The sequence below is a fragment of the Triturus cristatus genome, chromosome 8 (assembly GCF_964204655.1).
Source record: "Triturus cristatus chromosome 8, aTriCri1.1, whole genome shotgun sequence".
In the NCBI taxonomy this organism is placed as follows: Eukaryota; Metazoa; Chordata; class Amphibia; order Caudata; family Salamandridae; genus Triturus; species Triturus cristatus.
The window spans coordinates 1,543,294,574-1,543,312,673 of NC_140591.1; the positions used below are offsets into that span (position 1 = coordinate 1,543,294,574).

Below are 18,100 nucleotides of genomic sequence, written 5' to 3' on the forward strand. Positions count from 1 at the left end.
GTCACAAACTGGATGGACTAGACACCAAAAATGCTGACCCCCAACAAAAGCGAGAGGGTCAGAGGGCTAAGAAAAAAGTTCCGGACCCAACCACAAGATACCGCAATAATGTACAGCATGTGAACACAGAAAATTCTTCAAGCTGCAAAACTACTCCTACCAATAGGTTACGATTTCGAATTCTTTGATCATATAACATGAAGTGCCTCCTTATCATGCATTTTGCCTTAAAATGTTTCTAACATTTTGGAAAATTGTAATGTAGGAAAACACTTGTCTCAGTTTACGAAATGGGGCTGGGTGTAACTTTTCATTTTCTACTTTGATGATAGAAATGGGAATATCTCATTATTGTTTAAATTGTGCTGAGCTGCTGTGTTAAGTGATTAGTAATAGATGTGCAGATTTTTATAATTTGATTATACATGAGTGATGTCTGCGTAAAATTATAGCATTAAATTACATTATCTTAACGTATGGTTTAAAATTCAATCCTCAGTTTGAAAAGGCAAAACTTCATTATGATGCAAAGAAGCAACAGATCCATGAACTAAGTGAGGAATTGCAGCTGAAGGAGAATGTGCGGGAACAGCTGCAGCAAGAGAATGTTGATCTCCAGTCTCAATTAGAGCACATTAACAAAGAACTGCAGTTTACTCGTTTGCAAATGAAGGATGCTGAACAAACTTGCAAGAACCTCACCAGTCAGGTTTGCAGCTTGGAAGCACAGGTAAAAATGTTTACACCCCTGGTATCATTTGTCTGTTTTTTTGGTTGATTTATTTTTTTGTTTAGATGACATTTAATCAGAAGCAGAAAGGGAGGACACTGTCACAAATGTCTGATTCTCTGTTTGCTTTGGATCTTCCCCTCATTGAAACTTCACTAGGGAAGAGCATTGGTGTGATCTTTTCAGAACAGTTTAATGACTATCGGAAGTATGAAGGAATTGTACAGAAACCAGCTATGCATAAGATGTGAATACATCTACTATTTTCCATTGTAATGCAGTTCAAGTGTTATGCTGTTAATTTGTTCATAATCCTTAAATTGTTACCTGTCTCAAGGCGTGTTAACCTGCTCAACAAATGACTAAAGCAGTGTTAGATAGGATTATTTGAATATATCTCAGTTTTTTACTAAACCTAGAATGTTGCATGTGCACAGCGGACATTCTGATATATACTTCCACCTGCAGATTACTCACATTCTGAATCAGGGGTCTCCAACCTTTTCTGTATTGAGAGCTACTCCAGCTCAAGAAAAGTCCTGTTGAGCTACTAGCAAATGTTATCACTGTAAAATATTGACAGCACATGCAAACATTACACTATGACCACCCTAAGCAGGATTATCATAGTTTCACCCAAGTATTCCAGGTGATAATACCAGAAGAAATGCTAGGGAAAGATTTATCAATATTAAATGCTAAATGCCCCCACCTGACTGATAAAGTACCATTCAAATCTTCACATGCCTTGTGGCACAAAGGACATAACCAAGTCTCCTCAATTCAGCTTGACTTATCTTTCAAGTATCAACTTTAAATGTATTTTGGAATTGCAACCTTTTGTCTTAATCAGCATATCAATTTCTGAAAGTACACCACTTTCCATTTTGTGCAAACAAACTACATTTTCCTGAAGAAAACCATTGTATGAAAAAAATGCCTTTAAAATACACTTTTTCATTTTTAGGAAATACATAGTCCCCAAACATCAGCTAGTCATTTTAATTGGGCACTCAATTGTACAAATGCCTCACATGGACAGACTGCTTCAAATGCTCAGGTATTAGTCATAATCCATGGCATCGTAGCACAGAGGGCGACTGTATAATGCAAATAATGCCCACCAGTATAAATTGTGCCAAGTCTGGACACCATAAGGACCAGGATTGCCACCATATTATTGGTCCTGGTCATTATTATGCAAGAGGCAGCCACAATTATATCGGGGACAACTAAATATAGTGCAGTGCTCTTAATATGTCACTGATGGCTGCCAGTATACCATAACTAGACCACGAATACCCAAAATAGTAAAGTATGGCCATAATTATGTCATTGGCACTATTATGCCATGAACTGACACAAATGTGCCACAGACAAAACCCATATGATGGGGGCTAGCATACCCATTTGGCAGTCCTTGACACCAGGTGTAGCTTACAGGAACCAACAGTGTTTATAATGGACGCACACATAGATGAATGCAGATTAGGCTCTTCATTTTCTCTGCTCAGGATCATAACTTTCCTCAGCCCGTGGCTGCTCATGCACCCAACTGAAACATTTCCACTGACTCCTGCAGTCCCACACTTTAGTGGGTCAGCACTGATTACTGCTCAGGCTACCACTGCCACTCTTCATTTATGGCCCACTGTTCACAGACATGGTGAAAACGATAAAGCAGGGGACTACCACATGGCTAATCACCTTGTGACTTACTCCGAGACTGGATAAAGGTGATCATGTGGCAGACTCAATAGGCCGACAGTGCGTGTTTGATTGTTAATATGAGTTCTTGCCGTAGGCTGGTTGGCTAAAGATCTTCAGATGAGAAGTGCTGCCTTTTTTATGCTTAGAATCTCTGCATAGACTCTCTGAATGAGATACTGGGATTGACTTCATCTCAGAGAGCTACTTTGAGGGTACTGGCGAGCTACCAGTAGCTCCCGAGCTACTCGTTGGAGACCCCTGTTCTGAATATCTCCAGGCGACAGACTGGATCCAGAATCTTTTTTATAGCTGTCCTACATCGGAAGGTGGTTTGAATTCCAACTCTGCATGGGTTTGCCATGTGAATGTGATGTCACTGGTGCTATTAGTGGCTTCCTAATGTCAGCTACTTTCTCCGCTCCCTTCGTCGCTGCTAAAGAGCTGATCTCCTTAAAGATTTTTTCACAAAAAACTTTTCTTTGGCAGTGCATGGGGATGTTTTCTCCCCATCCCAAAAAACAAAATTCCGCTTTAAAACCCTGCCACTCATGCAATGGACAGATGTCTATATCAAACCCATACGAGGTCTGATTGTGGTGTTTGGAGCTCAAGCAGAACTCCAGGTCCTGTACGTCCTCATGCACAATAAGGGGATTAAGGAACTGGATGCTAAACTTTTTATAGCACGCACAATGAGACCAGGGATCAGCGGCATTATTTCTCTCAGGTTCCATGCTGTGCTTGTCTCAGTTTTCAATGTCATCGAAAGAGAAGTAGAGCAAATAAAAGAAGACTGGCCAACGCCTCACCCAGAAACTGCTTGCAATCAAGGGATAGGCCTCCCCACCATTCATCCACCACCAGCAAGACTCCTCCTCAGACCTGGAGATGGTAAACACAACTCTTAGGAAAGAACCTTTCCCTGCTCCAGCTTCTGCTCTGGCCTCATGGCCTGCTTCAGCTCGGATGCATCTTCCAGTGTCTCTGGAATATTTGATATAGACTTCGAATCAGATTCCTCACCTCAGAATTTTCCCCAGGTGTAAGACTGGATCTAGAAGTTTTTCTTGAACAGAACCCCTGTACACCGGTAGGTGGCATCATTCCGTTCAACGTGGCGTGGCGCCCGTTGCCAGAAGGGACATGCGTGGGGCCTATATTTGGGCCACTCCAGCATGTTTACCTCATTACTTTACTTTCCTCACCAGTCAGCGTAGATCCAGGAAGAGCTACCCCTACTCCATTTTTTACTACCTTTTCTTTATCCCAAATCTTTGAGTTTTTTTCCTCCTGGTGTGGCAGGATATGGTATCCAAGAAGGCTGGCTTTCCCCTTTCAGGGCCCTAATTTTCCACACCAGTGGTCAGTATACTTGGTGGCTCTGCTCTTCTGGTGTGTAAAAAAGTAAGACATCAGCATGCTGGGGTGACGCCTATAAAGGCACCAATCGCATCACTTCCGGCGTGAACAAGGGCTTGCGGAGCCGAGCCACACCTAGCGGTGTGCAGGGGCACTGCTGAAGACAAATTTCCAGCTTCAGTCTGACGCTTGGGGATAATTCTAAGGTAAGGAATCTGCAGCTAGATAGAGCCTCTTATCAGATAAGGCGTTACCAAAGGTAAGTAACTTGATTGTCTGACATTGAACTGTACAATGAATGCAAGCCGTGATGGCGCTGTTCAAGCTTGCTACTGATTTTTCTTGTACTCCTGTGGCCCCCTTGGGTTCCATTTGGGGGTCATCACTGGAGTACAGCTGGCGCCACTCTACTTTGTGCTCTGCCACATGGTGCTCTTCCAGTGGCTGTTGTGGCCACACCAATGCCAAGAACCCTACTGATAGTTCCTTTTCCACCGCCCACTCCGGCGGTGCCAATACTACTGTCACCAGCTCACATAGGCCTCCTTAGGGCCCTTCCCTTCAAATGAAGGGCCTTATAGTTCACTCCAGGAGAGAGGTAAAATGTCTGGTGGAGGAGGCCAGGAACAGATTCAATCTGGGCAAGTTCCAAGAAAATAATACTGACAAAGAATTGAAAGATTGGAGGTGGAAAAAAAAGTTTGTCAGCCGACTGATTCTTGGAGTCTCTGCTTATAGTTGGGCTTGGTGATGATTTTGCCATGAGCAGGATACAGCAGGCAGTCCTTTACTTTGCTAGCCTAAGTAGGACCAGGTGCAGCTCAACTTCAGTGCAGCCTGTTCTTTATTTGTTCCAGGGTCAGCAGGGCAGTCCTTCTTTGTTCCTCTTCGAGTGAAGCAAAATCTGGGTGGTAGGGGTGCTCGTTTTAAGCCCAGAAAGTGCGTGCCCTGAGGTAGGTTCTGGTCACTAGCCAAAGGCTTACAGGTTCCCTCTCGCCTGATACCTTTCTGAGAAATGTGGGATCTAGCTACCCAGCTTGTTCTATTCCTCCCACTCCTTAGATGTCTGGACCCCTCTCTTGGTGTGTGTGTGTAGCTTGGTAGCCTGCCCTAGAGGTGCAGCTACGTGTGGGCTACACGTCCATGGAAAACTGGTTTGTCCCGTGTTACCCCATCTTAGTCCCTGTCTCCAACCTGTCTACCAGAACGAAAGAGCAGCTCCTTTCTAGTGTGTTCACCGTTTACCCTACAAAGGCGGCCTCCCCTTTGAAGCTCACCTTTTGGACTAACACCATGTGTGGCTTCTGCCAAGAGGAAGTAAACACTCCTCCAGTGGCAGGCCTCTATTGTTTCCTGTCCTGAGAGCCATTGAACCATCTTTCTCAGGCAGACAAAAGGCTGTCTCGTCGTCAGCGTCCCCAAATGGCCACTGCAAAGCTGGGCAACAGAGTTGCAACTTTCCTAAAAGTTGCACGTGGCACCAAGTTAAATTAACATCAACTTTTGCATTAAATCGGGCTTAATGTAACAAGTTGATACCTTTAAGTACCAACTTTGGTAGTCTGCACCCTGCTTTGGGGGTGACTTGAGCATATTAAAAAAAAAAAAAAAAACAGATTTTGTGCTTTGATATTTATAAAAATTGCAAAGTTGAGCTAGCAGTTTTAAACTGCCCGTCCAGTCTGCGGTTTCTGACTGGGAGACATGTTTTATCATGTCTGCCCAAGGAGGCACAATAAGTGCTGCGGTCCCTGAGGGGGGACACTAACTTTCAGGCCCTGGGTACCCCTTGTAAAATTTTCTAGGGACTTAAGTTAGCTTGGGCCAATTGGGTAAAAGCCAATCTATAGTACACATTAAAGGGTCAGGACACTGGCACTGAGTCCTTGTTAGCAGGTCTGTGCACTCTGATTTGGAAAACTAGCAGCGTCTGTCCAAAACTTTGGGGTGACCATACACAAAGAGGCTTTTCGTTACGGATGTCTTTCACCTGTTTGATATAAGGTGGAATAGGCCCAAACAGAATAAGACTGGGAGGGCAACTGTCAGATCTTTAGGCAAAGTCTACCCAGTCTGAGACTTCCACGGGTAGTATAGATTTATTCTGGGCAGTCCTTTCGTCAGCTCCAACCAATCTACCAGCCTAAGCAAGTAATTAGTATAGAGGCTGAGGTAAGCTCAAATGCAGACAATCCCAGCAACCCTCCTCCTCATCCTTCCCTGCACCACCTGTGAAGCTGCTCTAGTTCCTCGGTTGTCGGAAAGTGCCCCCTTTTGACATGGTCACCCCCACTTCTTGCTCTTCCCCTAAAACAACACAAAAGTTCAATGGTAACCCAATTGGCAAGGACTTTAGCACCCCTGTAAGCGCCTAGTAAATGATAGCCTCGACCTGGGTACTAAAGAGGCTGTAGCATCTTTATGCCACCGTAAGGAACCCACACCGCTTGCAGACTGCCATTGCAGGATGCGTGAAATGGTGCAAGCCCTTCTGAAGACACTACATGGCACACTCCCTCTCTGCCATGGCCATTTACACTACATGTACTATATGTAAGTCACCCCTACAGCATTACATGTGAGGGTACATCTGCATGAGCAGATGTGTCCCTGTAATGCCTAGTTCCATTGCTAGACTTTGTAAGTGATCAGGAAGCCATCTTAAGGACATTTACTGGGCACTGGTCATTACAAGTTACCCAGCTACATGATAGATTCACTGAAAGTAACGGTGTTTGGTATCAGACACCTTGTCTTAATAAATCTTTACTGATGCCAGTATCGGATTTATTATGACTTGTACTCTGAGGGCACCTTAGAGGTACCCTCTGAATCCTACCAGTCATTTAATGTGCTGGTTGACTGGTATAGTCAAGCCTGCCATCACAGGCGGGTTTCTGGCTCCCCCTGCATGGGAAAGCCCACGCTCTGAGGTCTAAAACCATGCCTGCTCCGTCGAAATGTGTTTGCACCTCCTCCAACAAGATGGCTAATTTTTTGTTTTACATATTAAGGCCAAAAACTTTAAAGCCCCTACCCCCTTTGATATGCAACAACTGCTTCCCCTCAGACTTGGGGCAAGCCACCTCCTGCCCTGGGGCCCATTTGGCACCAGATCAGGCGGGAAATTAGATAGAAGGCGTGTCACACTTAACAGGTTAAGCACCCCCCTGAGGTGGGCCACCTGAAGTAGACAGTCGAAGAAGGTTTTCACCATCTTGGTTTTGGTGAAACTAGGAGCTCTGTGTCAGGGTTATGCCCACTACTCACAGGAAGTTGTCATATAGGGGATGTAGACACCCCAGGGGAAGGTAGCCCACTGTCTTACAGTCCCCTAAACACCACCAAATTCATTCATTAGGGCTCTCCTGACCCCAAATAGGTTTTGTCTACCTGGGAACAGAAGGACAAACGAGCCATCACTGCGAGAACTGATGACCTACTCGGAACTTGGCACAAAACCCTGCCTGGCTGCTGATACTTAATGAATTGCACAGTCATGACTCTTCCAAAAGCTGTGCATACTCCTCAACACTGGGAGAACTGCCCAGCACTTCGTTAACCATCTAGCATCTCCCTTTGGGGGAGGAGCCATCCCCCTGCATCTAGAGGCATCAACTACACTACCACAAACAGAGCACTTGGGATTATTAAATTAAGGCCTTGTAAAACTAAGGGTCATCTGGACTTTTTGCATGGTGGGCACCTACATTGGCCCATTACATAAAAAGCCAGCTTCCTATATCCCTTAAGCGTGCATATATAGCTTATTGAAGTACGGGTACCTTTTTTACAGCTGGTCTGAAAAGCAGTTAATATGGACTTTTGGTCCTTCAGACTGTAGAACATGACTTTCCCTTCCAATAAACTCCCCATACCTCCCGATCCCTCCAACTCTGTCCTTCAATTCAGAGTACCATACTTGAATTCTTCTATGGTCAGTGGGGGTACTTTTGCTGAAAGGTGCAGAGAAGTTGGCCTCAGAGCAGGAAATTAGTAAAAGGTGCTATTCAGTTTTCCTTGGTTCCTAAGTGGGACGATTGTCTGCATCCAATTCTGGTTCTCAGTGTCTTTAACTTATCTTGGGCAAAGAAGTTCAAGCTGATGTGGTTTTAGTACTAGAAAAAGACAGGATCGGGTCCTTCTCTTGCAGGAAGCATAATTTCACTTACTGCTCCTTGAGTTGCACTGGAGGTACCTGCAGTTTGGGGTAGGCTCCACTCACGGTGAGTTCACTGTCTTCTCCTTTAGACTAATATCCGCACCCAGTATCTTGACCAAGGTGATGGCAGTGGTTGCAGCACATCTATTCTGATTGCAAATCTGTGTTCCCATACCTGGACAACTGACTGCACAAGGTGAGCTCATCGCAGCTGTTGTCAGACATCAGTGACTGTGATGTTCAACTTGGGGCTCTCCATCAACCAGTCCAAATCATGCATAGAGCCCTCTCAGTGTATCCTCTTCATAGTCTCAGTACTGGACATAACATCTTCCAGCTTTCAATTGGGATTCAGGGGACTCCGGATGCAACACAGATGTTTCTGGAAGGAGCTTGAGTTCTTCTCTTGATGGTTCTCAGCCTGCTAGGTTTTCCGCCTTCTGCATCCTGCTCTTCACTCATGCACGCTGGTACACGAGGGCTCTCCAGTGGTATCTGTCTGCAGTGGTTTCAATACTCTGCTAATCTGTCAGATGCCATCAAATTCCCCTGAACTGCATCAGACCTTCACTTGTCATTGGAAGAGAATCTTACACACCGGATGTCCTTTTGTTCACCAGCAGAAGTGGCCACAGTATTGACAGATCTCTCCTTCTTAGAAAAGGGATGCTTTTTCAGAGCCTTCTGTTGTCCAGACCAGCAGAGCACAGTCTACATGGGTGGAGGGAAATTCATCTTAACCTTCCTGCCCTCCCTTGGTGGTCCTTTAGTCCACATCTTGACCTACAGCACAACTGTGATGTGGTATGTCATCAAGCAAGGAGGTGTGGTGTCTTATCTCCTTTGTCAGAAAGTTAAGATTCTGGCCATGGGCAACCGTGCATGGGATCTGGCTTTTCAACAACCATCTGACAGTCCCCCTCAACATAATTACTGACTGCCTGAGTTGCCGTCATGTTTCTGACTAAAAGTGGCAGGCCCAACTGGTAGTTTCAGGACTTGTTCACCCTGTTGTGCGACTTTACGGTGGACTTTTTTGCCACTCGCCAGAATGCATATTGCCCACAGTTTTGTGCTGTGCGGTTTAAATGTGCCTTGTGGGCTACTTTTCAGTTGACATGGAGATCTGATAGACTTCTAGCTGCAGATACCTTACCGTAAAATTATGTTCAGGTGTCAGACTGGATACGGAAATGTTTTGCACGCAGTAACCCTGCTCGCCGGTAGGTGGTATCGTTCTGCTCCGCGTGGCATCATTTGAGTCGTCTGCGCCAGAAGTGACGTGCACGGCGCCTATTTAGATGCCACGCCAGTTTGCTGACGTCTGTTCTTTTCTTTCTGCACCAGTCAGCGCAGATCCAGAGAAGAGCTATGATATAGTCAATTTTTGACTAACTTTTGGCTTTTTGTGAGTCTTTTCAAGGTTTTCCTCCTGGTGTGGAAGGGGTGCCTTCTCGGAAGGCCGGCTTCAAGCTCTGTGGCTCTGGTCACCGCTCGAAGACAACGGATCTGCCTCTTGTATGCCTTTGGTGCCTTGAGTATGACCACCATCCTAAGTCCTGCTCTGATTGCTGCTTCATGAACCCGAAGCCCTTGAGGGAGCAGTCAGTCAGGCTCCTGGTGCTCGACATGCGAGACCGCGGCCATCCATATCCTGGTCGAGAGGAAGATCCCAAGAATGGTTGGAGAGTCCGTGATCCTCACTGCAATTAGTCGTCGGGTCACACTGGTAAGTCCCACCACGAGAAGTCGTCTGAGATCTTCGACTTCTCGTCAACCGTCGACTGAGACGAGGGAGCATCTACATTTGAGGCCTCACTCCACAGTATAGCCAGTGCCTGGGCTAACTACAAAACTGAAAAAAGCAAAAGGAAGAAACCATTTAGAGACATTCCTGCACAACAAAACTCAATCAGAATGTTAGCCCATCTTTCTTGCTGCTACCTTGTATAACAAAGTTACATTGTATTGGCCACTTCAGGAAGAAATAGAAATTTAAAATGAATATCACTCAACTTTTCCTTTCTTTGAATGTCCTTTAGTTTGTGGTTGTGCAGGTGCTTATCCATGTTTATGTTTACACTGGTGAGGGTTATTTCCCTTTAGGTGGAGTTTTATCAGTTTTTATAGGTTTAAAACTAAAACAGGATAGCCTTCTTATATTGAGGCACCTTGCCCTTAGGACTGAAGAGCCCGCCATATTGGTGATGTATAGGTTTTAAGTTTAGTGACCTCAAATATAAGGAAACTATCTGTCGTGAGAGGTGCAAGCACTAAATCACACAGGCTGCAATGGCAGGCCTGTAGTCACAGTTTAAGTGGACTCCCATGGGTTGCTCAATACATGCTGCAGCCCATGGGAGATGTGAGAAGTTGGCCTGATATATGATGTCACTAATTCTAGTGTACACCTTGTATCAGTCCAAACAACCCTTATGGTGATTGGTTGTAAAGTCAACCTTATAGACCAGCTATCCTAGTGGTAGCATGGACAAGAGCAGTCTTAGTCTAAACTCTGAATGGCATGTGAAGCCAGCTGTTATACCATATGTAATCCCTTGAATACCAAATGAAAGGACACCACAACAGATATATATAAAAATAGAATGTATTTATTCTAGTCAAACCCTCAGCACTCTGAGATTCGAGGTACGCACAACAGTCTTATTTAAGCATACATTAAGTCACACAGGTAAGTAATACAGTTAAGCCCTAGGGGCCACGCAAACCATATACTAAGTAAGTGGTATAAGAGCCACTGTCACGAACACAGGATAGGCCTAGGGAATCGCTGGGGCTACACTATACTACCAAAGGTTAGGAAGTGGGAGGCCCACGGGATTCAGGTGCAGAGTGGAAACACTCACGCATAATGCGTAAAAGTCGATAGAATTAGTAAGTATTAGAATTAAACAGTTTTAGGACACTTCTGGAATAGCTAGAAAGTCGAGACTCAGAAACTAGACCCTAGGATAGTCAATACCCTTGTGGGTGGGACCAGGAAGGGGAGTGGCTACACCCCCTTTCCTTTGTCCAGTTTCGCGCCAGAGCTGGGGCTAGAGTGCCCCAGCGCCGGTTTGAACTGGACTATGCATGGGACACCTTGTGTGCCCCAGGCAGTGTCTAGTTTCTTTCATCCCTCCCTGCCCCAATCCACTAAAGCCTGTCTGGGGTGGTGCTCGCACCTCCCAAGGCAGGAAACCTATTGGCCAAGCCTCCCTCGCTGGAAGGACTCCCAGCAGCATGAGGTCAGACTTGTGTCTGTGGCAGCAGCATCCATTTTGTGATGCTGGGGCTCTGGTTAACTTTAACCGGGTAAGTAGGTTTCAACACGTCTTCTCCCTCTAGAAGGGAGGAATAATATCCTCATTGCCAGAAATGGTATGGGGGTATTATTCCCTAGTGTTAGACACCTTACACGACATGTTTTGATAAAGCCAAACCATAGTTACCATAACCGTCTAAGATTATAAGGCACTTTAAGAGTATATGGTAGGCTATATCATAGAACAGCTATAAGGACATGGTTCCGAAAGCTGCAGACAGGCTCAGCTCATGCTAGAGCACCATCTCACATGTTACCAAGCACTCTGCCTCCAGGATTGTTAAGGCCTGCCATAGGAGTGGCTGATAGGTACACATGTGTCTATATATAAGGTAGGTATAGGAATACTACACCTAAGCAAGGAGTGATTACACGACCTTGCCCCAGCTGAGTGATCCGCCAGTTGTCATAATGGAAGGCCAGGCCAGGGGTGGCACAATACATGCTGCAGCCCCTGGTAGGCCTAGGGTACACCTATGCCCTGGGTACCTAAGGTACACTGTACAGGGACCCATAAGGTGACCCTAACCAATTGGGTTATGTACCTAAAGTACATAGTATGAATTTAGAGAGAGAACAGCTGGGCTGTGGGTCTTATTAGCAGGCCCACAGCAACATCTAAGTCGAAAACCAGTGAAGCAAAATCAAAAAGTGGGGATGAACATAGAAAGCAGACCCTACTCTCCTACAGGAGACCCCTGGTGTACCTATGTCCTGGGTACCTCAGTACCATACACTAGGGATTTATAAGGGTACACCAGTAGCCACTTATGGGGGTACAAAAGTACTTACCATGTTAATTTAGGGGAGAAAGCACAGTTGCTGGTGTTCTGACTTGCAGGATCCCAGCAGACTAGGTCAAACCACACTAACACCTAGCAAAAAGTGGTAGCAGCCATAAAAGCAGACGCTACGTCCCTACACTGTTCTGAAGGAAACACTCCAGGTTGAACCACTCCTGTGAAGATGTTTGTCTTGACTGCCATTGAGGGCAAGCTAAGGTCCAGAACCTTGGCCACCCTCACCACCATTGCAAATGATGCTCCCTCCCCCGTAGACATGGTAGGGGAAGAAAGCATGCCAGTATCTGGAGAGGTACCCAGTTTGCTGGTGTCTGCCAAATCCTCACACCAGTCAATGTTTGTGTCATAAGGCTGGCATTCTTCAAGGTCCAGTGGCTTCCTTCCACTCCTCGAGTCCTAGCCCATAAGAATAAGGCTCAGGATCTGGCCATGGCTCCAGTCAAAAATGGAGCTGGCGTCTAAAGACTCGCCTCCGGTCAATGTTGAAGACAGCGCTACCGGTGGACACCAGGAGCGATGGGAACGGTGCCAGGTAAGGTTGAGTTGGCACAAACTGCACTGGTCCGAATCTATCTGTGGATTCAAGTGACCCAACTGGCGCCGGAGCTGCCTGAGAAATCCAGTAGGGCTCCCTGCCAAATCCTTTGGGGCCTGAAAGTGTGCCGCCGAAATATGAGGTGCATAGCCTCGAAATTCTCTAACTTGTGCGGGGGTCGCTCTGGGTCCTGGAAACTCAGGGAAGCGCGGATGCAGGGTTTACAAGCATGTTTTAGATCTTACTTAGTTTTTATTATCTGTAGAGAATCCGGAAATATCAAAAGCATGTTTGATATTTTGGCTATGTTCAATTCTTTCACTGATAGGTAAAAAACTTCCATAGTACGTACCATCACATTTACCCGCAGACAGACTGGGTGAAACCCTTGATACGTTGCCCTCTTCTATAGTGAGTCAGTGTGAGAAAGTGCCCTCTTTCTGCATGGTTGCCCCCACTATTTGCTGAACTGCTGATGTGCTTTGAGTATGCCCCGGGTTCCTGCCAATCAGGTACCCATGGCCTATGTTCTTTCCCTAAACCTGCATTGAAAACAAAACCCAATTGGCATCTCTGGCCACAGATCAGCCCCTGGTAAATGGTACCACAGGTACCTAGGGCACTGTGACCAATTAAGACCTCTAAGGGCTGCAGCACTTATTGTGCCACCCTTAGAGGCCCTATACCATTACACTCACTCACTGCCGTTGCAGGCTGCGTGTATCTGACAGACATCTAGCCGCAGATTCCTTAACTTAGAATATCCCCAGGCGTCAGACTGGATCCGATAAACTTTTTGCAGCAGCACCCCTGCGCACCGGGGAATGGCGCCACACGACCCCGCCCTGACGTCGTCCACGGACGTGACGTCAGCGCAGTCATATAAGTCTCGCTCGGCGCACTGATGTCAGTTTCCTTCTTTTCCGTGTACAACACAGATCCGGAGTAAGTAGTTCCTTCATGTCTGGAACAGTGTGCGAGGCTTTCGGGATTTAAAACTTGTATTTCCTGTTCACAGCAAATGTCCATGAAGGACCCACACCTTATCTGTATGTGGTGTCTGGGCGAACACCACGACTAGACGGACTGCGACGCCTGCCACCACCTCAAGCTGAAGTCCCGGCGGGGGCGCAGGATGAAGCTGCTTTCGGCTCGGTTATCCCGGTCGGAGTCGTCTCGGACCCCGGCCTCCTCATCGGCGGCAGGACACTCTGGCAGTGGGTTCCATTTGCGGCGTCGGTTGCCCTTTGGTTCCCATGAGCGTTGTTCGCCTCGCTCGGGTAAGTCACGGCGCATATCGCCAAGGTCTTCGATCTCACTTCCTTCTGTTGTCGGGGGCACTAGTTCCCGGAATCCTCCGGACTTGCGCCCCGGTGAGTCGCCCTTTCTTTATCCGCCCTATCCTGGCGCAGGGGCGACTCAGACCCAGGTGAAGTCCTATGCCGCGGTCCTGCAGGCCTCCCTTGGGTCCCCTCCTCTCCCTGGGGCGTCCTCGGAGCCTCCGCTACGTGCAGGGTGTCCGGACGCGCCGGCGGGATCGCCCCCGGCGCATACTGTGCCCCTTGCCTCGAAGGATGATGGAGCTATGGCGTCAGGGCGCAGCCCGGTTGGGTACCTCTGTTTGACCCAGAGCACGTCTGCCGCGCCGCATAGTCCAGTGGGGCTCCCTGTGGCTCCGCTGGTGGTTGCTGGTGCTCGCAGACCTTTTTCGAGCAAGCCTCAGCCTTCGGACAGGTGGCTGCCTGTCCGGAGGCGGGGTCGGCTCCGGTCCGGCACCGTAGACTTGCGTCCCCGGCTCCGACTCCATTCCTTCCTTTGGAGTCAGAGACTGTTGTGGTTGAGGCTGAGTTGGCGCCGGTCCGGCGTCGTAGGCTTGCCTCCCCTGCTCCGGCGTAGTCCCCTTCTTCGGAAGCGGAGCTCATCGTGGTTGAGGCCGGGTCTGTGCCGGACGGGGCCGGGTCTGTGCCGGACGGGGCCGGGTCTGTGCCGGACGGGGCCGGGTCTGTGCCGGACGGGGCCGGGTCTGTGCCGACCGAAGTCTCCCAAGTGCCGTCGCGACACAGGTTTATTGGCTCCTCTCCGGAGGCTTCCAGGGGGAGTCCGGCGTCTCCTCAACACACTGCAATGACTAATCTGTCCTTGCCTCTCCCTCCTCCCCGCCCCCTTGGAAATTGTGTCCCCGACGGACTTGCTGCCTCCTCAGGAGCCCCATCAGGACCCTCATTCGTCAATGGGGCTTCCTTCTTTTAGGCATTGGTCGCATCCTCAGTTCCTTTGTCAATCGCCTTTGGGTGGGAGGATCAGTTTACAGCCCTCACCCACAGATGAGTTGCTGTCTCCTCCTCCTCGGAGGGCTACCGAGGCCGGTGCGGCGTTCATTAGGATTGTCTCCTTGGTCGCTCGTGTTCTGAGTATGCACCCTCCTTCGGTGCCCCTGTCAGTTGACCCTCTGCTGGATGTTCTCCAACACAGTTCAGGGAATGTATAGCTGCTTCTACCTTTCGCAGCTTCTCTTTATGATGCCCTTTTGGGCACCTGCGCTCGGCCAGCTTCCGGTGGCTCTTTCGATATTGCACTGCCACCGTCCTGCTCCACATGATCCAGTTTGCTTATTTGTTCACCCAGACGTTCAGGGGATTGTCCTGCAAACTGCTTTCCCTTCCTTGCCTCAGTTGTTGCTTCCTCCCTCCCCGGAATCCAGATCGCTGAAGTCGTGGGGCTGTAACATTTTCGTCTCCACTGCCGCAGCTCTTCGATCACTCAATAGTGTGTCTTGGCTCTGGCTATTTCTGCCCTTTGGGACTCTGCCGAGTCTTTTATCGGCCACTTCTGAGGGCGCTCGTGTTGACCTCCTTCCTCTTCTCCGTGATGGCTGTGATTTGGCGGAATTTACAATCCGCTCGGCCTTGGGTACTGCGGATTCCTTAGGCAGTGCTATGGCTGGTTCTGTGGCCCTACGGCGCCATGCTTGGTTGCGGGCTGGCGTCTTTCAAAGAATATCCGGTAGCGCCTTGTTGACCTACCCTTTGATGGGGTCCTTTTGTTTGATGTCCACGCCGATTCGGCTGTTCAGTGCCTCCTTGCGGGATTTCGTCCTCACCCATAGGTCTGTATTTCAAAGGTTTTCATTTCACATGACCTGGGGTGGTTGCCCTTTTTTTGGCGTCCACCAGTTGCACTGTGTGTTTTTTAGGCTGACGGTAAGCCTATTGTGGCGGTGTTCCACAGATTGTTGTGTTCTTTCCTCTGATTGTGGTTTGCCATAAGAGGTGTTCCCCCATGGCTCGTGGGGGATGTGCCATACTCCAAGTGGAGTACCTGTATGCTATTGTATAGCTCTGCTATGCGTCACGCGAGCATGGAGGCCCCTTTGGGCTGTCTACGTCCAATGACACATTCCAAATTGGAGCTCTAGAGGGAAGAGATGCCAAGCTGCCCTCCACTCAAAGTCTCATAACAACAAAAATAGCTTGGCATCAAGAGGATTCAAAATAATCGTTCAAAGGCCAACCACTGGTGGCAGGAGCAACTGTGTTCCAACCACTGGCAATATGTCAATAAATTTTTGACTGGCCCTACACCTCTTTAATTGTTAATCTAAGATCATCTGCAATGCAACCCTTCATGAACTCACAGAAAGTGTATCACCCCAGCTCTCACAAGAAATGATGTGATTCGTGAAAAGAGTGTGAAAAAAAGAAAAAAAAAAGAAAAAAAGAGAGAAGGCACCTCACGTACGCACCACCAGGTAGGCTGCCAACTGGTACTCGCTGGTATGCCCACGTCTTGTCATCATCGGTTGCCAACTCAAACAGAAAGAAAATAATGTCCAGTAAAAAGAAAGAGAACAGAGATAGTTTTGATAGAAACACTTTGCTGTCCCCATAAACAAAGAGTGAAAATAAAGAAACCCAGTGATTTGCTGAGAGCAGCTTGTTCAGAGCAACAATAAAATTGAGATGCAAACTCACTCAAAAGGACAAACTCTTTATTCACAACCAGTGAGTCCACTCAAAGTAAAAGCACTAAATGTCGCTAACCTTTATAAGGAAGGCCAACATGTTTCATTGCCACTAGTTTTTTGGCAATTTCATCAGGGCATAGGGTTTTTTGGCACCCGTTTAACTGGACATCCACTTTCCTGTTTTATGGAAGGGCTGTGTAAAAAGCAGACAGGAAGACAAATAGAATGACTGTTTTCTATTCATACTTCAAATAAAAGTTGGACCAACCATTCATCCATGACACCAAACTGTTAGTTCCCATACATATATTTACCATGTAAAGGCCGAGGACGCTCATACCAGCCTTCACAATACCAATCGGAATTTCTTTTCCTATTTCCGATTCCTTAAAAAGCGCTGTAACTAGCGCGTGTTCAACCTGTGGAAAAGGGTTTTTCTACATTCATCAACGGGTCAGAATACACAGCTTTAAGAAAGCGAGACTGATGGTTCTTTCCCCCTCACAACACCCTTCGTCTTGTTTTGTCTCAAAAGCCACCTGTACTATACTCTGGTCAGAGGTGAATAACACGAATTCATGCCACCCCGTTACACTATATACAGAAAGGATTGCGAATCATCATGGCGAGTTAGTATCTGCCTCGTAAATCACCACAACTTTCATTTCAAATGGCTATGAGGCTGAATGGTCACAATTCCTAGCTCGGCAACCAATACCCAGTCTTTTACTCTTCCGCGACTTAACGTTAGCCCGCTTGCGATTAGCTATAAATCAAACGAGGCCAAAGGAGTCAGCGTAGGGCAACCCTTACCCTGCCCATGGCATCCCCCTCCCTTTAGACCAGGAAGCCAAAGTCTCACCGTAACCACAAACGGAGCAAGCCTTGTCTCGTCACCGCCTCAACTCCAAATCAGTACCCAGCCTCAGATGTAGTGCCGTCTAGCCACACCCCCTCGTCCGCATCACATGTTGCGCGACGCGAAGCGCGGGCCACTGAGAACTTGTAACTAACGTGGCGGCCATCTTAGAACAGTGTGCCTCGCAAGCATATATAACACCATCTACACAGAGGCCATTCTGTCGTGGACTGGGACAATTCAGTCCCGATACTATGTGTGTGCACTCCAAGGGGGCTCAAAGTAACAGACATTTATATGGTTTGCCAGGGCTGAATTCAAGAACACTAAGATCTGGTGACTACCGTGGCGGCCATCTTGGAACAGTATGCCTCGCAAACATCTATAACACAATCTTCACAGAGGCCATTACGTCGTAGACTTGGACAATTCACTCCCGATACTATATGTGTGCCTCTTGGAACATTTAGGCCACACTACAAGGGGGCTCAAAGTGACAGACATTTATATGGTTTGCCAGGGCTGAATTCAATCATTATATAAAATCAGAGTTGAAGCAGCCCTGTGCGGGAACCTACGAAAGAAATATGATCTTACTACTCTCCGTGCACAGCTCGTGGGGCTCCTCAACCATGAAGCACGGATATTCAATT

General features: G+C 47.5%; 1 protein-coding gene across 11 annotated transcripts in view; it reads left to right on the plus strand.

The window, feature by feature from the left end:
* The window catches only part of NUMA1 (nuclear mitotic apparatus protein 1), a 734,824-nt gene that overhangs the window by 415,949 nt on the left and 300,775 nt on the right, over positions 1 to 18,100 (plus strand). For all 11 annotated transcript variants that reach the window (XM_085623424.1, XM_085623417.1, XM_085623420.1 and 8 more), the window contains one exon: positions 500 to 730. In XM_085623424.1, coding sequence (XP_085479550.1) covers positions 500 to 730 — 231 coding nt within the window. The remainder of the gene's footprint in view (positions 1 to 499; positions 731 to 18,100) is intronic.